The sequence below is a fragment of the Dama dama genome, chromosome 12 (genome assembly GCF_033118175.1).
Source record: "Dama dama isolate Ldn47 chromosome 12, ASM3311817v1, whole genome shotgun sequence".
Taxonomy (NCBI): Eukaryota; Metazoa; Chordata; class Mammalia; order Artiodactyla; family Cervidae; genus Dama; species Dama dama.
This window is the reverse complement of record NC_083692.1, coordinates 93,585,541-93,611,317: the sequence shown is the minus strand read 5'-3', so window position 1 is coordinate 93,611,317 and position 25,777 is coordinate 93,585,541. Positions and strand designations below refer to the sequence as shown.

Sequence of the window (25,777 nt, the reverse complement as noted above, 5' to 3'; positions counted from 1 at the left end):
CTTCACCTTCCAGGAGCCTTTGGTCTAGTGTAAACAGCATGTAAGCACTCTGATCGGCCATGAAGCACCAGGACAGTTAATAGTACGGCACCCTGTAATGTACTGTAATGTTTTTCCTCTGCTTGATCACCGTATGATGAGGAGTTAATGTTTTCCCCAAAATAGATGATCGGCTCACAATAATAGAAATGTGAATGCTTGGATTGTTTTTTAGGTCTCTGAGTCTGAAGGACTTTGCAAGGGATTTAAATAGATTCCCTTCCTCCTTCTTTAGACTCAATTAGCCCTTGATTTTAGAATTCTTTGTGGTCTGCTTTACAAACATTGAGAGACATCCTTGCAAAAAATCCAAAAAGCAAAAATCAAAACAAAAAAAAACTTGAAAAAGAGGCATTGAATTAAAACCAGAAGGATTGTTTAAAAGCCCCTCAAGTTGGCGTTCTTTTATGCAACAGTGATTTATTTAAAACCAACAGGCAAGTCTCCCACTTGCCTTGGTAGCCACCCTGGAGTACATTCATCTTGGTTCAGAGCAGCCTGGCATCTCCTGACACAACTGTGCCTTCCTGAAGTGAGAGTTACCACTCATACATACGGAATGTCCAGAATCCTGATGAAACATTAATTAGGGTGTTAAAAATCAGTAAAAACTGAGGCTCTTCCTTTGTGCTGAAAAGTGAAGACATGGATTAGGGACCTGGGACTTTATGGTGCAGAGAAACAGATTCCTCACACCAAATGACAAAAGGAACAGCGTTAAATGATTTATGACACAGATGTTTTCTTTCCCATTGAAATTGTGTGTTGTAATGGAACAATTTCAAATCTGTTTGAAGCATTGTTGAATTTTTAAATTCAGCTAGCTATCCACACATGGTGTGAGGTCCTCAGGAAGCCAGGCAGAGAACTGTGTGAGTTTCTGTGGTGTGGTTTATAGCCAGCTCTGACTGGTCATCATATACATCTGTTTCTTGTTTGGGGGTCTGGTTAATGGACTTGGTCCTGGCTGGCTACCCTTGATGCAATGGTGCTGAGTTGTCATGTGCTATGTCTGAAATCACATGGAATCACACTCACAGAGATTTTAGGTAGAACCGTCACATTCACAGCCCAGAGGAACAGATATAGATGCTCTGAGTTAGTGATTTTTAAACTCTTTGAACAGTAGGTCTTACTAAGAAGACATATATATAAGTATATATATATATAGTTATGGGCTTCCCCAGTGGCTCAGCAGTAAAGAATCTGCCTGCAATGCCGGAGCCGCAGGAGACACAGGTTCAGTCCCTGGATTGGGAAGATCCCCTGAAAGAGGGCAAGGCAGTCCACTCCATTATTCTTGCCTGGAGACTCCCATGGATTCTAGAAACCTAGTGAGCTCTAGTCCTTAGGGTCACAAAGAATCAGACATGACTGAAGCAACTTCGCACACATACATATATATAGTTATATATTAAATATATATTTATACTCATGTATTATGTATACATTATGAATATATATTACACACTATAAATATTTATTATGAATGAAATGCATGAAATGATGCTATTACTTGAATGACACTCAAATATTTCATGTTTATTTCAATTTTTAAAATGCTGTTGACATTTGCTAAGTTAATTTTGTAGCCTGTGGATTGAAAAACACTATTCTAGGAGGTCTGCACATATCCAGCCGCCGATAACTACCACATCACTGTAAACAGGGGCGGACTCATGAAATGGTGCCATACCTACCAGTTGGTGCAGAGTGACATTATCAACTCCATGGTTCATTAGGTACATCTGCTGCAGATGTGGCCTTTCTCTTAATTGCATTTGCTAAGGTCACTGTCAGTATTTCTTTATCATATTAAAGGCACTCAGGAAATCAGTTATTGCTAAATGGATAAATACAAGTGTCACTCCTTGACATCAAATTTACTTGAAATGTCAATAACAATTTTCCTTATAGAAATATGAACATAAAGGAATCAGTACATATTTGAAAAACTGTATCACTAGATGTTGTCTTTACAACTTGCTTATATATTGAGGGCTTCCCTGATAACTCAGTTGGTGAAGAATCCACCTGCAGTGTAGGAGACCCCAGTTCAATTCCTGGGTCAGGAAGATCCCTGGAGAAGGGAAAGGCTACCCACTCCAGTATTCTGGCCTGGAGAATTCCATGGACTGTGTAGCCCATGGGGTTGCAAAGAGTCGGACACAACTGAGCAACTTTCGCTTTCACCATATTGTAGCACACTTTAAAAAAATGTTTATGTTAAGAATTCACATGTTGTTTAGAATGATAGTAATTATTTCCCATACTACCTTATTTTCTTGGTGTCTTAAAATTTGGGAGGTCAAGGCCAAGTTGACCTTCTGATGAGATCTATGGCCCATCTCCCTAGAATGAACAAAATTTTGATTCCATAGACCCTCATTTGAGAACCTTAACCTGAGAAGAGGTCACAGTTCATACCCTCTACCCAGAGGTCAGTCGGTGTCTCTTAAAATCACCTTGACTGGAAGGAAGCGTTGCCCTGTCGGTATTTAAACCAGCAGCTCTTTATGCAGTTGTCCCAGTGCCCCTTCACATGTACTCGTTCCGCATGTCTGCTGGATGGGGACCAGAGCCAGTCTAGGAAGCATCCCTGTGGGTCCCGCGTCAACATGTCAGTCAGACAGGGCTGTGGGACCAATGTGTGGAGTAGTATCAGTTGCAGCCAGCCCTCTAGAGGTGTTTGAAACTCTTTCGAAAGTCCCCATGTCATGGACAAGACATAATCATAATATATATTTTTAAGGTGTTAATTAAAGTATTCCCTAGATCATACCAAATAAATATCATGAAGAGCATCAACAAGGAACAGAAAGTCCATGGAGGTCTTAAACTAAGCACTCTATATGAAGCAGATGAGTAGGGCACCATGGCCACCTTTTGCTAGCATAGTTTAATTGCAGGTTCAAGTTTGGGGAGGATAATAAACCTATCTTGAACATGCTGTGTGTTTATTTGCTCAGTTGGATCCAACTCTTTGTGACCCCATGGACTGTAGCCCGCCAAGCTCCTCTGTCCACGGGGATTCTCTAGGCAAGAATACTGTAGTGGGTTGCCATGCCCCACTCCAGGAGATCTTCCCAATGCAGGGATCGAACCCCACTCTCCTGCATTGCAGGCGGATTCTTTACCGTCTGAGCCACTATTAAAGTTACTAAATTGTCGAAAGTGTGCCTTCCTTGATATGCTGGGAAAGAAAGAGAGCATGTGTTGATAGAGCTTGCTTTAGCTCTGCCTTTTGTGTCTCACACTGGCTGTTTGAGCCCTGATATCACAGACCGTCTGTACCTCTTGGCAGGATTGGAGGAGCCATCCCCACCGTGTTCTCCTACTTTGCGGAAGTGCTGGCCCGAGAGAAGCGGGGTGAGCACCTGAGCTGGCTCTGCATGTTCTGGATGATCGGCGGCATCTACGCCTCGGCCATGGCCTGGGCCATCATCCCGCACTACGGTAAGAGGCTGGCCTTGCCCCAGCCGGGCGGTCCCCGTGTTTTATTTCGGCTTCATTTCCATCCCTTTCCTCTCTCGTTAATGCTGATTTGAGAACAGTGCCATCATCATGTTTCTCCCTTTTGTAGTGTCTAGGATTTGCATTCCCAACCCCTTATTGAGATCTGTATGAGGTAAGACTGTGCCAGCGATCCTTTGGGAAGACTTTTCATTTTGCTGTTCTCAATGTCACCGTTTTCCTTTGTTCCCTTTGTGCTGTCAACACGGGGCCCCGTGTAAGTGGAGGTGAAAGGATGCGCAGATCATAGCCTGTAAGGCAGCTTGACTTTCAGTGGTTCTTGGGCTCCTCATGCATGTGAGACACTATGAGTACCTTGACTCATCTCCTCTCGGCTTAGCCCATGGCTCAGCCCATGGCAGCCTCACCTCTTCCAGAAGCTCAGAACTGGGACGGGAGCAGGAAGAGCCCCATCTTCTTAAGGACCCTCAATGTGCAGAGCTTCAGCGGTGACTCTACACCCCGCTCCGCAGCTCCCCTGCTCAGTCTCCCCGAGCACTCACTGTTCTCCACCTCAGAACCCCTGCAGGTTTCGTGTTTCTGAGCAGTGCTCACCCTGTCAGAAGCCACAGCTCCCAGGTGCCTCCCCAATAAACAGAGAAATGCTGGGAGAGGTTAACAGAATCTGGGAATTGAATTCAATATAGAAGGAAAGGGAAAGGTACCTGTTCCGGCTACATTTATGTGTGTGTGAGTGTGTGTGCATATGTGTGCATGAAAACAGGATGAACTTGACGAAGCATGAATACTGTGTATATTTAAACCACCCTGGCTTCAAAAACTCACTCTTTGTTCTATCTGAAATCTAAAAAAATTCGATTTCAAAAATTTACTATTTGCTCATTTTCTCTTTTTCTGCCTTTTTTTTTTTTAAAGAACAGAGCAACTTTTCATTATAAAGTGTGGTCTATTAGGAAACAAGTTTAAGTGAATTTAACGCATTGATAAAAATCAAAGACAAGATGGACTTCAAGGTTCAGATGCATTGTGATTTGTCTTCCATACTAAGCTTTAAAATCCATCTTGTCACAGTCATCCTTTTTTTTTTTTTTTCACACTCATCCTTTTAATAAACCTGGAAAGTTATATGCAAACCAAAGTTGTATTTGACAACACAAGTACCAGAAAAAAAAAAAAAGAACACCCACAAGACTTAAGAAATTGGTTACTGGTCCTCAAGAGAACGTTTCTTTGTCAAGCCTATTTTAGTGTGATAGGTTTCTCATTTTTAGACTCCTTGGTCACTTTGGGGCCAGTAATGCCCTCATTCAGGCCATTACCCATTTCCACCATGAGGCTTGTCTCTTATATCTATCCTGAGGCTTGCCTTCTGCCACCACCTGAGGAATTAAGGAGATTCTCCTCCTTCATCCGGGTCCTAAGGACCTCAGCCATGCTCAGAACTTCCCCTGTATGGCAGCATCTAATGCCACCCCACTCAGCTTGCTATTCCAAATGGAAAAGTCACTTAGCTACCACATAAGGCATTGTTTCTTAGGAACTATGTATCAGGAGACAAAAAGGAGATGAAGGACCTGGGCAGAGTCCAGCTGTACTCAGCACTGCCCCCAAGAGCCGCCGTTAAGTCGTATTCAGCCTTTGTGCAAATTGAAATAAGCTGGCGGGTCTAGGTGGTCCCAGCTGCAGCCTCACAGGCTGTCTCTGCCAGGCACTTGTGCAGGGCGCAGCCTGGCACCTGGATCCCTTCTGAGGCCAGCGTGTTCTGCGTCTCAGCCTCCAGCGACGGCTCGGCCCCTTAACTGCTGGCTTCATTGCCACTGGCTTCCTGGCCCTCCTTTCCCATCTCATCTCACACCTCAGGACACCTCCTGCTGGCCTCCCTCAACTCATAGCTCAGGCTGGCCTCTGTCGTCTATGCGTATCTATTGGGCCTGGACATGACTGCTTGTGTTTGTTTGTTTTATCCATTTATTTTTATTAGTTGGAAACTAATTACTTTACAACATTGTAGTGGTTTTTGCCATACATTGACATGAATCAGCCATGGATTTACATGTGTTCCCCATCCTGAAACCCCCTCCCACCTCCCTCCCCATCCCATCCCTCTAGGTCATCCCAGTGTACCAGCCCCGAGCACTTGTCTCATGCATCCAGCCTGGACTGGTGATCTGTTTCACACTTGATAATATACCTGTTTTGATGCTGTTCTCTCAGATCATCCCACCCTCACCCTCTCCCATAGAGTCCAGAAGTCTGTTCTATACATCTGTGTCTCTTTTTCTGTCTTGCATATAGGGTTATCGTTACCATCTTTCTAAATTCCATATATATGCGTTAGTATACTGGATTGATGTTTATCTTTCTGGCTTACTTCACTCTGTATAATAGGCTCCAGTTTCATCCATCTCATTAGAACTGATTCAAATGAATTCTTTTTAACGGCTGAGTAATATTCCATGGTGTATATGTACCACAGCTTCCTTATCCATTCGTCTGCTGATGGGCATCTAGGTTGCTTCCATGTCCTGGCTATTATAAACAGTGCTGCGATGAACATTGGGGTGCACGTGTCTCTTTCAGATCTGGTTTCCTCAGTGTGTATGCCCAGGAGTGGGATTGCTGGGTCATATGGCAGTTCTAGTTCCAGTTTTTTAAAGAATCTCCACACTGTTTTCCATAGCGGCTGTACTAGTTTGCATTCCCACCAACAGTGTAAGAGGGTTCCCTTTCCTCCACACCCTCTCCAGCATTTATTGCTTGTAGACTTTTGGATAGCAGCCATTCTGACTGGTGTGTAATGACACCTCAATGAGGTTTTGATTTGCATTTCTCTGATAATGAGTGGTGTTGAGCATCTTTTCATAAATGACCCAATCAAAAAATGGGCCAAAGATCTAAATAGACATTTCTCCAAAGAAGACATACAGATGGCTAACAAACACATGACATGACTGCTTTTGTTTTTGCTTTTGTTTCCTCGCTTCCTCGCTCACCCCAGATTCCTGCCTCTCACATATTCCTGCCCTTGACCTTGAAGAGCCCTTGGAGGGCCCCAGGTTTGCTCTGTCCTTGCCAACTGCCAGTGGCTGACCCACGAAAAATGAGCATGATCCCCACCTTTTCCTTCCACAAGCACACATCAAATGTTCTTATTTAGAGCAAAAAAGTCCCCCTAAATCATATATAGCTAGAAAGAGGGAGGTTGTGAACCATAAACAATGCTCGAAAAGTTACAGTCACAATACAGCAGAATCAAATGGATCTGAGGCCAGTATTAATTTCTGTATTGAAGGAACCAATCACAACCTGGTTAAGAAATTAGTAACAAAAAATTAAAACCTTATGCCCATGCTTTACTGAAGGTTTTCCATGGCCAGAGGTGTGGCCAAAAAAAGGAAAAGAAAGACCTTGGTAATTACTGTTGTTAATCCTGTCTCTGTGTTAGAATCAACAGGGGAGAGTTTTTAAAATACCCTTGCTGAGTTCATTTTATACTCTTGCAACTTGAAGAGCTTTAATTTTTTTCAAATAAAAGAGTTAAATTTTAAAAGTCCCGTGCTGAAGCTCCTGGGGGTGATGCTGTTCTGTCTCTCGATGGGGATGGGTTTCAAGAGCACGTGTGTGCTTGGTCACTCAGTCGTATCTGACTCTTTGCGACCCCGTGGACTACAGCCCTCCAGGCTCCTCCATCCATGGGATTGTCCAGGCAACAACACTGCAGTGAGTTGCCATTTCGTACTCCAGGGGATCTTCCTGACCCAGGGATCGAACCCACATCTCCCACATTGGCAGGCAGATTCTTTACCTTCTTGAGCCATCTGGGAAGCCCAGGTTTCAGGATTTATTCATAAAAATTCATTAAGCTGGATGCTTAAGATTTGTGTACATCATTATATGGTAGTTATACTTCTTCATAAGCACTTTTTAATGGAAGCTTACCGCTTCCCCCACCCACTGAAAATACCCATGCTTGGATCCTACCCCAAATCAATTGAGTCAGATTCTCTGGGATGGGGACTCAGCATATATCCTTTTTAACATGGCCAGGTGGTTCTCACGTGCAGTCGGGTTTGAGATTTGTCATCTCTGTACCTCTCTCTGTGGGTGATGCCAGAAGCCCCCGGGACTTCCTCATGTGTCCACAGGGCAGCTGTGAATTGGAACAAAGAGTGAGCCTGACCTGTGAGCTTGACTTACTCAGTTGGTGTTAGAGTTTTAATATTGTTGGTTTCATCCTGGCTAAAAGACTTTTTCATCCATCCGGTTCGGAATCACACTTTAAAGGTAACTTTAACATGTGTCTTTCCAATGACACATCTTTTTACTTTACTTAAAAATGAGTAAGGGTTAAAAGTCCATTCACTTTCCCTACAGCCTCTGAGAAAATGAGAAGCTTTCTGTATTCCCTCTGAAATTCTGCAGGGTATAAATGGTGCCGGCCCCACAGAAATAACAGGGGCATGCGGGTCCTTGCCCCTGCATCCTCTTTCATTTGGGGGACCTCTGACCACTGCCGCCTGTACAGTGGATTGAATTTTTCGCTGGCAGGGAAGGAAGTCAGGGCAGAATAAAGCAACCCAGAGCCAGGTACTGGCCCTTTCCACGCTGGTAATAAGATTTGCTCTGAAGGAATGAAATTACTGGCAAGATTGTCAAGGGATAAATGATACATATAGTCATGGGGAACGCAGTCGGTCTTGTGTTTCTGGACGTTACCTTTCTGCGTTTGTGGCAGAGCAGTCTGTGCGCAAGACCTGAGCCTGATGCCATGAGACCTGAATTCTGACTCCTGACAAGCTTCCGATGCAAGGTCAACCTTGAGCTGGTCACTAAGGATGTTGAAACTTGGAGGGACTCTTAGGAGGTTAGACACAACCTCCAGAAAGGGTGTTTGGACGGCTACCAGGGTGGGCAAGTTGAGATATAGGCTGTGCCAGGAGTTCCTCACGGGCCTCGGATCCACCTGGCCTTCAGCAGAGGCCGAGTTTCCGTACCAGCATCAGATGACGATGTACTGTGTGTTCCCCGGAGACAGACGGTCGCCAGCACCTGATGGTTCTGAGATGTTAGGAGGCAGAGTACAGGATGTCACCGCTCCGGGCAGCTTTCCTGCCACCACCTCCCTGGGACCAGCTCCTTCCAGCCGGGAGCTTGGGGACTTTCTCAGCCTGTGGCATAAAGCTAGGGAGGGGGGAGAAGACCCCGCCCAGAAGGAAACGCCCTGACCTCAGAGCTCAGGTGCCCGCAGCAGCTGAGAGCTGGTGTTAGAAAGTATGGTTCCTCTTGACCCCACGCCCCTTTTCAAACCTCTGACTTCTGACCCACGGTGGATACTGGCTTCCGATTCACAAAAGGACAAACAGGGTGTTGGAGAGCAGATGCAGCCTTTCTCCCCTCCCCCACGCCCTCTGAATTAGGACACAGAAGCATTGAATGTAAGCCCCGATGCCTTAAGGAGAAAATGGGACAGGGAGCTGAATCCTGGGTCCTTCCCCTCTTTGGCTGAGAGCTTTCACTGCGTCCCAGGCTTTGGAGTCGTTGCGGGGTTGCGGTGCTGTCACTCTATTAAACTCTCTGTCGTCATTTTCTTTTAAATTCGCGTGTGTGTCCGATGAGGTGCTGCCCCCTGCCCAGGTGCGGGACAGTGCACAGAGGGGGTTCGGTTAGCGGAGTGAGAAGGCCATCAGTTCAGCGTGAAATGCCTCAGCTCCTAAAGCGTACGGCACCCAGGCTGTGCTCAGCACTGGGGCATCTCTACCGTCTCGAACACCAGCCCTTGGCTGTGGACCTCAGGGGCCAAGCTGGGGATGCGCACAAAGCCCAAACCCCACGCAGCCCTCCCCTTCCAGCTCTAGTGTGGTGTCTGGGCTTAAAAACACACATAGTCCTGAGGTTGTCCGAGTTATCAAGATGTCTTCTACTTCCTTTAGTTATAAGAAGCGTGTAGCTAATGCATTTCTTCTCCTGAATGGTGAAACTGGGATGAAGGTAGGGGGGATAGTCCAATGGCATCTGGTTGATGGAAACAGGGAAGGCCGTGTGCATTTTGTGCACAAGAAGGAAGGCACTGCAGCCAACAGCAAGAGACGACAGTGATAGCTGGTTTGTGAGTCTTAGCCCCGCTGCTTCCGGGTGAGGGAGCTTTGTCAAGCTTTTCAGTCCCCCAGTCCCATTTCCTAAGTCAGCATTTGGGGATTCAGTGAAATGACCATGTTAGAACACCTAGTTCATGACTAGTGTTCAAAAATGGTAGCCGTTATTGCTATCAGGTTCATATCCTACGTGGGAAATCTGGACTTCGTCAGCACAGCCCAGAGTGAGCTCAGAGTTAGAGGAAAGGGAAAATGGGCTAAAATGGGTAAGCCTTACCTAGAGAGTGAGATCACAGGACGTAGAGAGAAGAAAAAATGAGAAATAATGTAAAGATAATGAGAGAGCATCAAGGAACTAACAATACCATAAAATCTTGATAACCCGCAGCCCAGTGAATCAGGATCTTCCATCTCTGTGTTTGTTGGATGAGTTGATACTCAAAGGGCACATCCCACATAAAGATCGATTTTACAGGCATGGTGCCACCCCCCAGGTACCTGGCACTAGAGCCGATGGCCCTTACCTGCTGACATGCGTCACTAGCTGACCTGTGCATTACATGGACATCCCGAGTCAAGCTCTGTCTCAGCAAGGTATGCTGTACTCCGGACGCAAGCAGGCAGCTTGGGCTGAGATAAGACAGGCCCTGGTTGTAGGGTAAGGGAGTTAGAGAAGGCGAGGTTCGGAAGAAGAACAAGACCGGCCCTTTCCAGGAACAGATCACCTTTAATGAGGTGAGAAGGGGCAGCAGTCAGATTAGTGAGCTGCTGCCCTAACCCAAGAAAAGAGTAAGTACATACAGGTATGTATGTGGAAAGTTACTCTTTTAAGGGGGCCTGTTCTCCAAGGTTGTTCAGAGTAGTTATCTCTTAAACTGCTGGGGCAAGGAATTCTGGAGATCGGCCAGAGGCTGGGCCGGCTGGGAGCTGGGTGTAATCAGCCTTAATGTCCATTTTTTTCATCAGGTGAGAGAGTTCTTTGTTTTGCAGAGACCTGGAGGGGAGTTTTAACTCCAGGCTATTTTGAACCGTGTAACTTTCCTTCACTGGCTCCAAGCCATCCCTGCCCCTCTTCCAGCTTTGTCACTGTTAGGACAGTTACTTAGGCTCTCTGACTCTCAGTGGCCTCATCTATAAAATGGGCAAAATACCCTTACAGAGTTGCTGTACTAAAGGACTGTATACAAAAGTGGTTACGTAGCACAGTGCCTGACACAAGTGTTCGTTCAGTGTAGCTTTTTCTTTCCGTAAATGGGGCTGAAGTTGAGCACATGGAGGAAGAAGGAACTGGAATATTAAAAAGAGTTGTTTTCGTTGCAATATGCAATCCTTAAGGGTACCACCTGTGGTTAGAAAATCACAGTTACCAACGTATGTCATAGACAAGATGCCCCAGGCCCTCACTCAGATAAGGTGCTTAGCACAGAATAACATGTGTCAGAAGGAGAATCTGAGCCCATATGTAGGTGGGTACAGTTAGGGCTGGGCTTCCCTGGCTGCTCAGTGGTAAAGAACCCGCCTGCCAATGCAGGAGACTCGGGTTCAATCCTTGGGTAGGGAAGATCCCCTGGAGAAAGAAATGGCAACCCACTCTAGTATTCTTGCCTGGAAAATCCCATGAACAGAGGAACCTGGCAGGCTATAGTCCATGGAATTGCAGAGTTGGACATGACATAGTGACTGAACAAACCTCAGTTAGGGCTAGTGTGACCCTTATATGTCAGTTTCAGAAAATGCAGGTGCAAGACTGTAGCAAGCCTCAGACAGCTGAGCCCTCTGTAGCATTTCAGTGGGCCAGACTTCCCCCATCCTCAGATCACAGTTGACTAGACCCCTGGGTTTCTCCCCAAAGCTGGGATATGAATCCCAGCCTGACTAGCAGAATGTCTTCCACAAATCCTGGAGAACTTGTTCTCCAGTGGAGATTATAGCACCTGTATCTACAATAAATAAAGACAGAAAAGTTGATGTATTTCCTATAGATAGAGGTTTATCCTGCAAGAGCTGTTGATATTAGGGTTTGCCTTGAAATGGAATAACAAGTACATTGTATAGTATAAAAATTAGTTTAAGAAATTAATGGCAATACCAAATGCTAGTGAAAATGCAGAGAAATTGCACGTCTCATCTGTTGCTGGTGGGAATAGTGCCACCATGCTGTAAAGTAATTTGGAGTTTTCCTTTAAAAAACAGACACACCTAACGTACAACGGACAGTTGTACTCCTGAGCGTTTGTCCCAGAGAAGTGGAAATGTGTGTCCTCACAAAAACTTGTGCGTGCTTATTTAGGACAGTTTTATTTGTAATAGCCCCACACTGGAAACTGCCAAAATGTCTGCAATACTGTAGAATTCTACTCAGCAATAAAAGTAAATGAATAATTAATACAACAGCTAGTAGAGACCTCAAGGGCATTTTGGAGTGAAAAAAAACAATCTCAAAAGATATCCTTATATAACATTCTGGAAATGACAAAGAGATGGAGAACAGGTTAATGACTTGTTGGTGGGACTAGGGGTGACAGGGAGAAGGGAAGAGGGTATGACTGTTAATGGACTGGCCTCCAGAGATCTTTGTATTGATGGATTAGTGTCTTGAATGCAAGTGGGTATGTAAATCCACACATGTGGTAAAATGACAAAGAACTAAACACACAGTCCACTGTGAGTTTCCTGCTTTTGGTGATCTATGCAACTTTCCGTGATTCTAATTCAAAATAAAAAGTAGAAAACAAAATTAATTGAAGGGCATTTCCACATCTATCATCTTATTTATTCTAATAATCTTGGGAACAAAAGCAGCAGTAAGTGTCATTCTCATTTTTGGAATGGAGAGCCTGCTGCATAGAAAGTTTGTCATTTCCCAAAGTGACACAGAAAATGGAAGATTAGGAATTAGAACCAGCCTTCTGATTCTCGTTTCTTCAAAATGTTCTCCAGACATGACAAAACTAAGATGTGTCCTCAAAGAGCAACACAGAGGGTAATTTGGAATCATTTGTACGGTCCCTACAGTGTGTTTATGGCCCATATGGCGGCCGTCCGTCACCTCATGTATCTGAGTGATGCTGTCCCAGCCTCTTGCCAAGCACTCTAAGCACTAAGCCTCCATCATTTGCATAAGAAAAACCAGTCACACCCAGAATTCTGTTATTATAAAAATTACCTTACTGAAGATATCATAAGAAACAGTCTTAAGAGGCTTTTACATCACAACACTTTTTATCCCAGTTCATAAATCCCCATTTGACTTTTGTGTTTCCTTCCAGGGTTATCTTGTGTCTTCTCTCTCCCCCTTCCCCCACAGCAAGCAGCCTCCCTGGCTTCTGTCTCCTCCCCCAGGAACCTAACTGCCTTGCCCACCCCACTCTCCTTTTTTAAGGAGAAAAATTCAGCCCTGCCCAGCTTCTAGCTCCAAACGTGGATACTCCGATATACTGCTCTGCTTGGGCCGCCCTAACAAAATACCGTTGACTGGGTGGCTTACACTACAAACCGTATTTTCTCACAGTTATGAGAGCTGGGAAATCCAAGACCAAGCAGCTGGTCAGTTTAGTTCCTGGCTGAGGGTTCTCCTCCCGGCGGTCTTCTTGCTGTGTCCTCATGTGGAAGAGAGAGAGGTCTCTGTCTTCCTCCTCTTCCGTCCCGTTAGGGCCCTGCTCCTCCAGCCTTACTTACCCTTGAGTACTTCACAGAGACCCCATCCAGATTCAGTCACATCGGGAGTTAGGGTTGTGGCTATGAGTTTTGGGGTACAGTTCAGTCCACAGCAGTACTCCGTGTGGTCTTAGCAAAGAAATGGCCTTCCAGCCATCAAAAGTATCCCAGCTTTGAAGGCGTTTGGGGACTATTCATTTTTTTCTGTTGTTTTTCTTGTTGGATGCCTACTACAAAATCTAACTCTGAAACAGTTACCTTGTTTTCTCCCTGGAGTATAAAGTCTAAATGATGGCCTTATGATTCTGTAAGAACTTCCCACCTCATTTCTCTGCACATCTCTATATTATGAACTAGACAAAATGTGTGTGTGTGTGTGTGTGTGTGTGTGTGTGTTTGAAAAGCACTCCTGAAAATACCCCCGCTGGACTGAATTTGTCATTAACCTAATTAGGTCTGTTATCCAAGACTTACAATTAGCACCATTACCAAGTCTTGGTAACCAACTGCTGTGCTTTTAAATGAACTGTCACCTGGGGGGATATAAAAATTGTCATCTTCTAAAATGTTCCTTGTTTGAGCATATGATCATTCCCCAGATTTCTGTCAATAATATTGAACTGGCTTAGAGGGCAAGAGAAATTTACAGTTTCATGGAAAAGGTAGAGAAGGCTTCCCTGATATCTCAAGATACAAGCTATAGAATCTGGACTTCATTTTTCGGCTATATGCATATCAGGGTCCCCAGAGGAATAGTCCATTCACTTGCCCAGATTGTTAAGGCCAAAGGCCATAGAGCTGCTCCTCTATTTTCTACAAGTATAATGTTCTTTCATTTGTAAGGAGTAAGTCAAACTTCAACTTTTTCGTAACTTACCAGCAGAGGCATTGATGCTGAATGACCTGGAAGTTTCTGTTCTCTTATGGGTTGATTGAATGTTTATATTTTGTGCAGTTGTCTTTCTGTCAAAACTGAGCTTAGATGTTCTCTGAGTTGCTTTTGGAGGGTCCCAAGGCAAGCCCAGTTAAAGACCCAGGTGTGGCCTCTTAGCCTATGTGACCATTCAGAATGACTGAACCACACTGAGCATAGCTAAGTAATTCCTGAAGATCCACAATCAATGCCTAGGATAACTCGTTAGAATAGATTATTAAATAGGACAGGATTTGAGGCTGAAGCCATGATGGGGGAATCTTGTAATTCTTAATGGATTCTTCTCAAGTTTAGTAGGGGTTTCTTCTTTAGGAAGTGCCTGATTTTTTATATGGGCTTCCCAGGTGGCACAGTGGTAAAGAATCCACCTGCCAATGCAGGAGACCCCAGAGACGCGGGTTTGGTCCCTGGCTTGGGGGATCCCCTGGAGTAGGAAATGGCAACCTATTCCAGTATTCTTGCCTGAAAAAATTGCACGGATAGAGGAGCCTGGTGGGCTACAGTCCATGGGATTGCAAAGAGTCAGACACGACTGAACACACGCACACAATATTTTATTTAATGTTGGAGTATGTGTCCCCTTGGGGACAGATTGAATTGCATTGTCCACGTATTCCTTATTCTCATGCTCACTCCCCAGTGAGCTCATCTGCTCATCTGCTGTGCTCCTCATCACACTGTGGAATATACAGGACAGAAAGCAGCCCTGAGGCTTTGGGAGGACTCTGGCAAAGAGGCTGGAAAACAGTGAGCCTGAGAACTGTGTAGTGGGGACATGGCAATGGTCAGACTCTAAATCTGGCAAAATTAAAGGGGGCAAGATATGGCAAAAGAAAATGCTGTGGGCTGGAGCAGAGTGGCATGGTTACTGTAGATCTTAATCAAATGAGCATCGTAACAAGAAAACACTCTTGTTGGTTGTTTAATCCAGTAGTAGTAGAAGAGATGAGCTGTTTCAGCCATTTGCATATTCCCTTGTCCCATCTTCTCAACAGTTCAAAGCATATCTTGATGAGATGATTGGCAAGGGTTAGGAAATCAGTTGAGGATCATGGAAGCAATGTAATTTTTCTGTCTTTAAGTTGCAGTTATCCTACAAAGAAATGGATCTCAGTACTTTTCCCCCATCACTGCTAAACAAACTGAGATTAAGCCTTTATTTAAGTTGCTCAATGAGATATCACTTTGGGGGTAGCATACATTTTTGTGTATCTACACTGTGCCTGGCCCCAAGCTGAAAGCTGGAGATTCTTCTAGGCTAAAGTAGGAGTGTAGGAAAACATCTGTTCTTGGGTAACAATGACAAATCCTGAATCCAAGCTTTAATTTTCATCTTCCCCGTTTCAGCTTGTGAGTTCACAGAACCCCTTTCTCAAATACTGTGATGGATTCAGGAATTTGGCCTTGCTGGAGCCAGTTTGAACTCCACTGTGTTTTTCAACACAGAGCTGGTGTTACAAGTTAGATGGCGAGAACACGTCAGCCTTGCAGATCAAGTGGAGGGCGAGGGGGAGTGGAGCAGAAATGGAAGGGGACATGTGAAGAGTCAGAGTCTTGGTTTCATTTGACTTAACAGTTTAAGACTGGGATGGCCGATGTAAATATCTTAGTGACCAAGCAGGTGATGTAAATAGGTGAAGCTGGCAAGAAACAGTACTGAAACAATGACAGAGTCTGTGTCCTCTCTAGAGAGTTGGCAGCTACTCAGCTGCAGCAGATTTAGCCACAGAGCTATTGCAGCCTAGTGTGTCCAGATCTGATTTACCAAGAGAAGGCAGTATTCTGGATATTTATATGAAGTCTCTCCAATTTTAAATCTACCAATTTTTAAATGTATCCTTACAGAGATATTATATGCCATATGGTCAGCAGAATGATGGTCTGCAAAGATGTCCACACCCTAACCCCCAGAACCTGTGAGTATGTCAGGTTACAGGATAAAGGGGAATTAAGGTTAAATGCAATTAAGGTTGCTAATCAGCTGACCTAAAAGTGGCGAGATTACCATGGATTTTCCGGTGGGCTCAATCTAATCACGAAGGTCCGTAAAAGCAGAAAACGGGGCAGGAAGAACCAGTTAAGTGGTAGTATGGGCAAGACTCGGCTCAGTGGTGTTGGCTTTAAGAATAGAGGAAGGGGGCCCTGAGCCAAGGAATATGAGCAGCCTCAAGAGGCTGGAAAAGGTAAGGAAATATATTCTCCTCTGGAGTCTCCATAAGGAATACAGCCCTGTTGACACCTTGCTTTTAGTGTGATGAGGTCCATTTGGACTTTTAGTGTAATGAGGTCCATTTGGACTTATAGTGCAATGAGGTCCATTTGGACTTCTGACCTCCAGAACTTCAGATAATAAATTTTTGTGATTTTAAAGCCCCTGAGAGTGCAATAATTTGTTACAGAGCAACAGAAAACAAATACAGCTAGAATAAAATACATCAATTTAAGTGATGAGATTTGGCAAAAGGATACAGCTCTAACTACCACCTCAATCAAGATAAAGCATACTTCCATCACCAAAAAGTTACCTCATGCCCCTTTGCAGTCAAGTCCCTCCCATCATGCCTGGCACCTGGTAAGCAAAGATATGCTTTTCATCTTTTGTAAAATTTTATGTAAATGAAATACCTCATATAGTATAAAACTTTCACCTCTGGACTCTGCTTTAGCATAATGCCTTTGAGATTCATCCACATACTAGTTGGGTCTTTGAGGGGTTCATTCCTTTCTGTTGCTGAGTAGCATCCATTATGGATGGACCATAGTTTATTGATCCAATCACCAATTGATGGACTTTTTTGATTGTTGACAGTTGGTCTATTAAGAATAATGTTGCTGTGAACGTTTGAGTATAAATCCTTGTGTGAATGAAGTTTCATTTCTCTTGGGTAAATTCCTAGGAGAGGGATTTCTGGGTTGTTTGGTAAGTGTGGGTAACTTGAGAAACAAAGTGTTTTCCAAAGTGGTTTTATCATAATGACCCAATTTTTTCAAAAAATTTTCAAAACACTATATGAACCAAACAACATGCACTTATAAGCCAGGTGCTGAATTAGGCCTAGGAACCACCTGGTTTAAAGGTCTGTCTTGTCAAAGCTATGGTTTTTCCAGTAGTTTTGGACCATAAAGAAAGCTGGGTGCTGAAGAATTGATGCTTTTAAACTGTGGTGTTGGAGAAGACTCTCGAGAGTCCCTTGGACTGCAAGGAGATCAAACCAGTCAATCCTAAAGGAAATCAGTCCTGAATATTCATTGGAAGGACTGATGCTGAAGCTGAAACTCCAATACTTTGGCCACCTGATGTGAAGAACCAACTCACTGGAAAAGATCCTGATGCTGGGAAAGATTGAAGGTAGGAGGAGAAAGAGATGACAGAGGATGAGATGTTTGAATGGCATCACTGACCGATGGACATGAGTTTGAGCAAGCTCTGGCAGTTGGTGATAGACAGGGAAGCCTGGCATACTGCAGTCCATGGGGTCACAAAGAGTCTGACAAGACTGGGCAACTGAACCGAACTGAAGCCAAGGAGCTAAGCTGACCTGGAAGGGAGAAGACAGGTAATTACTTTGTGCTCATGGAGAAGACCAGAGAAGGCAATGGCAACCCAGTCCAATACTCTTGCCTGGAAAATCCCATGGATGGAGGAGCCTGGTAGGCTGCAATCCATGGGGTCTCTAAGAGTCGGACACGACTGAGTGACTTCACTTTCACTTTTCACTTTTCATGCATTGGAGAAGGAGATGGCAACCCACTCCAGTGTTCTTGCCTGGAGAATCCCAGGGACAGAGGAGCCTAGTGAGCTGCCGTCTATGGCGTCGCACAGAGTCAGACATGACTGAAGCGACTTAGCAGCAGCAGCATGGAGAAGACAACACATCTCTGGGAGTCTGTGTGGGAGGAAGATTTTCCTAATGAAGAGAAAGGCAGGTGGGACTCCTGTTCATCAGGTACACAGAGAAACTGTGCCATTAAGCCAAAGGGAGTGGAACTGGGTCCCTGGAGGAGGAGTCCCAGCAACCAGAGGGTGAGAGCATAGTTTTGCTTAGAGGTTGGAAGTGAGCTAGTGATGGCAGACATGCAGGGCCTTAGCATGGTCTAGTGAGAAGAAAGAAAGGCCCCCAGGGACCTTCTGAGGGAAGGGTGGGATGCAGAATACCTGATTGGTGGTCGGTGTCATCACACAGGAGAATTATCTTCGGTGGTTTATGAAGACTTTCATCTCATTGTTAATGAACCAAACTTGGGTCTGCTCGCCCATGTACAGTAAACCCATGTAGTGACATAGGTTTACAGTAAAGTGCAGTGTTTATTGCAAGACCAAGTAAGGAGCATGGGGGCAGCTAGGACTCAAAAGACTCAGATTCTTCACTAGCTTCAAGAGAAAGGTTTTTAAAGACTGAGGGAGAGGGTTATGGGGTATGTCATCAGCTGTTGGCCATTCTGCTGATTTGGTGGTGAGGTAATCAGAAGTTGATATCATCAATCTTCTGGTTCCAACCAGTCTGGGGTCTACATGCTTATGGGCAACATACAGTTAATGTCTTCCGCCTGCTGGGAGTTTCAGTATCTGCAAAACAGCTCAAGTGTATGGCTCAGAATATTATCTATAGCCCTTGAGGAGGAACTACAAGTCTTTGACTTTGTTTAATACCTCAACTGTTATGATCTTGTCTTGCTTGTTTTCCTTTTTGTCTAATTTTTCTCATTTATTTGATTAAATTTGTTCTTTGGAACTCAGAGGAAGCTTAGGAGGTTAAAGTTGTCCTGCAAATAAGAGGAAGACGGATAACAAGGGGGGTGGGGATAGTCTTGCCCAAGAAGTCCCCATAGAGTCCTGCTCAGTTAGTCCCCCTTTTTCTCTGATGCTCTCCAGTCTTGAGGGGAACAGGTGCAGGACAAGAAAGGGAATAAAGTTTTGGATAAAGAGGTTAAATCACAAACTCAGCAGAGGAACTAGGTTTTCAAGGAACTGTTTCATCGTGACACAGGTAAAAGTCAAACTGTGTGACAGCCTGTTCTGTGCAGAGGCTGGCCAAGCAGAGGACACTGGTGTAAATGAGGGGCCGGCTCACTTCTCCCGCTTGGATGCTTTGTGGCTGAGAATGCTTAGGGCCAATGGTGACTTTCTTTCTTGTGGTAGTCAGAGGGTAGAGTTCCAAGAGAAAGAGAGAGAAACAAAGACTATGCAAGTGGGTATCCACCCCTTTCTGACTCAAAGATGGTATGAGTGGAACCACCTGGGAGGAGCCATTAACCCAGGACCTCAATCGGCCATCCATCATCTCATGCCCTTCTTGTTCCTGGTATACATCTCTGCCTTCTTCTGGGGCTAGTTTTTAGAATTCTTTTCATACCTTCAATAAAAAAAAAGTTTCTTTAGTATTCTAAGCAATTTCTGGACTCTGAGGCCAGAGATCAAGACTTAGTCATCTTTTACATGCACACCAATGTCCCAGGTGTCTCAGTGATAAAGAATCTACTTGCCGATATAGGAGACGTGAGTCTGATCCCTGGGTCTGGAAGATCCCCTGGAGGAGGAAATGGCAACCCACTCCAGTATCCTTGCCTGGACAATCTCATGGACGGAGGAGCCTGGCAGGCTACAGTCCGTGGGGTCGCAAAGAGTTGGCATGACTGAGCAACTGAGCACATACACCCATGCACATGCTACTCTGAATGAATATGAATAATGTTCATAGCATCGCTATTGACAATAGCCAAGACATGGAAGCAACCTAAATGTCCATCAACAGACAATTGGCTTAAGATGTGGAGTGTGATGGAGCTGGAGGAATCAACCTGCCTGACTTCAGACTCTACTACAAAGCCACAGTCATCAAGACAGTATGGTACTGGCACAAAGACAGAAATATAGATCAATGGAACAGAATAGAAAGCCCAGAGATAAATCCACGAACCTATGGACACCTTATCTTTGACAAAGGAGGCAAGGATATACAATGGAAAAAAGACAACCTCTTTAACAAGTGGTGCTGGGAAAACTGGTCAACCACTTGTAAAAGAATGAAACTAGAACACTTTCTAACACCATACACAAAAATAAACTCAAAATGGATTAAAGATCTAAATGTAAGACCAGAAACTATAAAACTCCTAGAGGAGAACATAGGCAAAACACTCTCCGACATAAATCAAAGCAAGATCCTCTATGACCCACCTCCCAGAATATTGGAAATAAAAGCAAAACTAAACAAATGGGACCTAATGAAACTTAAAAGCTTTTGCACTACAAAGGAAACTATAAGTAAGGTGAAAAGACAGCCCTCAGATTGGGAGAAAATAATAGCAAATGAAGAAACAGACAAAGGATTAATCTCAAAAATATACAAGCAACTCCTGCAGCTCAATTCCAGAAAAATAAATGACCCAATCAAAAAATGGGCCAAAGAACTAAACAGACATTTCTCCAAAGAAGACATACAGATGGCTAACAAACACATGAAAAGATGCTCAACATCACTCATTATTAGAGAAATGCAAATCAAAACCACAATGAGGTACCATTACACACCAGTCAGGATGGCTGCTGTCCAAAAGTCTACAAGCAATAAATGCTGGAGAGGGTGTGGAGAAAAGGGAACCCTCTTACACTGTTGGTGGGAATGCAAACTCGTACAGCCGCTATGGAAAACAGTGTGGAGATTTCTTAAAAAACTGGAAATAGAACTGCCATATGACCCAGCAATCCCACTCCTGGGCATACACACTGAGGAAACCAGATCTGAAAGAGACACGTGCACCCCAATGTTCATCGCAGCACTGTTTATAATAGCCAGGACATGGAAGCAACCTAGATGCCCATCAGCAGATGAATGGATAAGGAAGCTGTGGTACATATACACCATGGAATATTACTCAGCCATTAAAAAGAATTCATTTGAACCAGTCCTAACGAGATGGATGAAGCTGGAGCCCCTTATACAGAGTGAAGTAAGCCAGAAAGATAAAGAACATTACAGCATACTATCACATATATATGGAATTTAGAAAGATGGTAACGATAACCCTATATGCAAAACAGAAAAAGAGACACAGAAATACAGAACAGACTTTTGGACTCTGTGGGAGAAGGTGAGGGTGGGATATTTCAAAAGAACAGCATGTATACTATCTATGGTGAAACAGATCACCAGCCCAGGTGGGATGCACAAGACAAGTGCTCTGGCCTGGTGCACTGGGAAGACCCAGAGGAATCGGGTGGAGAGGGAGGTGGGAGGGGGGATCGGGATTGGGAATACATGTAAATCCATGGCTGATTCATATCAATGTATGACAAAACCCACTGGAAAAATAATAATAATAATAATAATAAATTATAAAACAGATGATATTAAAAGAAAATGTGGCCAAGAAAAAATAAATAAATAAATAAAGTATACAGGAGGATGTGTGTATTTAAAAAAAAAAAAAAAAGATGTGGAGTGTGTGTGTGTGCACGGACATATACACACAAAGTGAAATATTACTCAGCTATAAAGAATGAAATACTGACATTTGTAGCACTGTGAATAGACCTAGAGAATACTATACTTAGTGAAACAAGTTGGCTAGAAAAGAAAAATACTATGTAATATCACTTGTGGAATATAAAAAAATAATACAGGGGAGGGGATTGTGGGTGTACAAATTAAGGAAATGGGATTAACAGATACAGATTTTACTATATATAAAATAGATAAGCAACAAGGATATACTGTACAGCATGGGGAATTATATCTATTATCTTTAAGTAACCCATAATGGAAAATAATCTGCAAAAGTACTGAATCATTATGCTGTACATCTGAAACTAAGACAATATTATAAATCGACTATACTTTAATAAAAAAAGACTTCATCATCTTTATAGCCTACATGTACCAATCACAGTGCCTGACCCAGTTTAGCCCATAATGAGTGTTTTGATGGAGTCACAGGGTGTTGGAATAGATGCCCTCATCAGCGATGTTACACCCCTCCACATCATGTCTGATCCAAGACAGCTGCTCCTAGTTCTCATGAGTTTCATTAAACAAAGTTGTGCTGTGAGGTTATTTTCTTCCTTTGTGAACCAGCATTTTTAGAAATGGATTTCCATCCTGGTGACAGTTGTGGCCGCTGGGGTTCGAAGAGAGGTTTGTTCCATCACGTTTCACCCAGCTCAGACCTCAGCAGGAGCCATTACTCAGAACTCCAGAATTGCAAGTAGCCAACTGGCTGCCCCAGGTTTTGCCATTGCTAAGCTTATGCTTCATTAATGTAATTGAAAGTGGTTCCCAAGCTTCTAGGTTGTTGTCATTTTCCTCTCTCCCTTACTGTCTCTCCTTTTTTTTCACTTTTGGCCCATGACTCACATTCCAATTCTAAAGCGTCTTCAGTAGCCTTTGCAGGCTGCTTGAGGGATCCAGACTGTTGTATTTATTTGAAGTACTAGCCATTCATTAGACACTGTGTAGGGACGTAGTCCGTATAGTCAAAGCTATGGTTTTCCCAGTACTGATGTGAGAGTTGGACCATAACGAAGGCTGAGCGCCACACAATTGATGTTTTCAAACTGTGGTGCTGGAAAAGACTCTTAAGAGAGTCCCTTGGACTGCAAGGAGATCGAACCAGTCAATCCTAAGGGACATCAACCCTGAATATTCATTGGAAGGACTGATGCTGAAGCTGAAACTCCAATACTTTGGCCACCTGATGTGAAGAGCTGACTCATTGGAAAAGACCCTGATGCTGGGAAAGATTGAAGGCAGGAGGAGAAGGGGATGACAGAGGATGAGATGATTGGATGGCATCATCAATCCAAAGCACATGAGTTTGGGCAAACTCTGGGAGATAGTGAAGGACAGGGAAGCCTGGCATGCTGCAGTCCATAGAATCGCTCACAAAGAGTTGGACTTGACTGAGTGATTGAACAAGAAGAAGAAGGCAGGGAGACTTTCTCCCTACTGAGAATTGGTTCCAGCCAAGTGCCATCTACTTGGGTGTCTCTCAAAGAAAAGCCTGTCCACATGGTAATGATTTGATGAGTCCTGAGACCCCTGATGAAACAAACGGAGCAGAAGGTGGGCTGCAGTGACCTGGGAGTCTGTGGTTCACAGTAGAGCAACCTCACAGGGAGGAGGCTCCAGAAATCAAAGTTGACTGTCCTGCTGAGAAGGATCATTTTGTGCTGTACTCAGGACTTGGCAGAGTGGGGAGGATGGAAAAATCCACATTTTAAGGAAAGAAAACTGACAGCTTGCTCTCCAGACTTCTGTGGTTTCGTGTTTGAGGCTGAGGTCACCTTGCCAGGAGAGGGAATGGGAGGAACTTGAGAGGTGGGTGCGAGGGAAAACCCCCCACTCACCTCCTGGAAAGATGTGGTGTTGGTCTAGTCTCTTCACTAACATGTATTACTAGTTTTAGCAATCATATGATAATATATTATATATAATATAAATATGTATATATAATATATATGTTTGTGTATAAAATATTTTAAGTATTTGAATAAATATTTAAATATATTTAGTAATACATTAATCCATTAATTTTTTAATGACTATCCCGTGAAGAGGCACTATTATTATGTACGTTTTACAGGTGAGAAACGGAGACCCAGAGAAGTTAAGTATTTGCCCAAGGTCACTCAGCTAGTAAAGCGGAGGAGCGGGAATTCGGAACCACGTGGCATGCCTCCACATTCCGTGGCTTCACTGTGTGGGTTCCGATTCTACTGGGCTGACACTCAAGAAGCTGCGTATGTCAAGTTCTTGACACTCAAGAACCCACTCTGGCTCATGTCCAGCTTTCCACCAAAGACTTCAACTCAGGGGCAGTTCCCTTCCTCCTGCTCCTTCCAGGATGGATCTTCCAAAGGGCCTAGTCAGGAGAGCAGGGAAGTTTCTAGAGCCAACATTTGTATAAATTGGCGGAAAACAGGAACCCCGTTGATCCCTGCCCTTCCTACCCCCACCCCTGTGTCTGCCAGGCTGAGGACCCCCGTCCTGGGAGGAAAAGGCCGTTCGGCCGCTCAGAGCTCTCCCCAGGCCATTCGACTTGGCGGTGCCATTTGTTGCTTTAGAACCTGAGAATCTCCTCTGGATAGAAGAGCTTGGCTTCCAGATTTCAAGTTCATTTCTTTTTTCATTTAAGCTGGACAGTTAGAAATCGATAGAAAGATTGTAAAATGGGGACCAACTGCTCCTTCCAGGAGTCACATTTCTTATTTCCATTTGGACTTGGGAGGCAAATCTTCTGGGGAGTTTAGTTACCAATGAGCCAGGCCAACTGACCCTCCCTGCTTTAAGACTCTCCAGTTCCCACTCATCTACATGCAAATTCCTTCCTTTCCAGTTCTTTCATTTGAGTTCCAGATCTAACGTTGCTGCTGCTGCTGCTGCTAAGTCGCTTCAATTGTGTCCGACTCTGTGCGACCCCATAGACGGCAGCCCACCAGGCTCCCCCGTCCCTGGGATTCTCCAGGCAAGAACACTGGAGTGGGTTGCCAGTTCCTTCTCCAATGCTTGAAAGTGAAAAGTGAAAGTGAAGTCGCTCAGTCGTATCCAAATCTTAGCAACCCCATGGACCGCAGCCTACCAGGCTCCTCCATGCATGGGATTTTCCAGGCAAGAGTACTGGAGTGGGGTGCCATTGCCTTCTCCGCAATCTAATGTTAGCTCCTACCTTTTCCAGTTAAGAGGGGGCAAGATGGTGCCCAGTGTGTGTTGAGTAGTGATGGGTGTGGACAGTGCCCACTGACCTGGGGTCAACCGAAAGGAGACAAAGCCCTCCCTCCTCTTCAAAGCCATCCTGTGGTTGGGGCCTCCATGGCTGAAAACTGAAAGTGAGGAGGAAGAGAGAACTGGGGAGAAGGGGCAGGGGCTTGAACTGATATTGTTCTGAAGTATGTAAAGTTGGAGACAACTGAAGTGACTTCGCACACATGCATGTAGAGAAGTGTACACTGGTGCAGTCATTCTAAAGAACATTCAAATGTTGCTTACCCAAATGTGTAAATATATATCCTCTGTCCTAGTATACTCCATCCCTGGTTTGTACCCTGAAAAATTCATGTATCAGTAAGGGGTCATGTGTAAGACTATTCACAGTGATGTTGTTTGTAAGAAGAGGTAGTGGGATCAATCTCTATCCACCACTAGGGTAATGGGTGTGCAAAAGGTGGTGGAATACTTTGCATCAATTAGAAGCAGTAATGACAACATGACAGATGATCAAACAGTGCTGAGTGAAGAGAATAAGACAAAATGAGGACACCAGCACGTTGCCATTATGTCAGTGACAAGACACAGTATTTATTTTACACGGACTTTCCTCAGATTCAAATCTGAGCACTGACTGTTGGGGTGCTGGTAGGACACCAGTTGATGGGAAGTGTTGATGCAAGGGGGAAATAACGGTGCACATCATTTGCATTATGCTCTTGATAATGTGTTGGTGGGAGGGTAATTAATTCCACCCACTACACCTAAGGTAGAAAAAGAAAAGAAAATGTCAAAAAGTTTCATTGGAGTTCATTTTAATGATTTACTAAATATTTTCTGAGCATAAGATATGTGAGGAGCAGAGAGAGTAACACAAA

At 44.2% G+C, this 25,777-nt stretch overlaps 1 protein-coding gene across 1 annotated transcript in view; it reads left to right on the top strand.

Moving 5' to 3' along the window:
* Positions 1-25,777, top strand: part of SV2C (synaptic vesicle glycoprotein 2C) — a 215,612-nt gene that overhangs the window by 110,474 nt on the left and 79,361 nt on the right. The window contains exon 4 of the mRNA XM_061158144.1: positions 3,344-3,495. Within this exon, the coding sequence (XP_061014127.1) occupies positions 3,344-3,495 (152 nt within the window). The remainder of the gene's footprint in view (positions 1-3,343; positions 3,496-25,777) is intronic.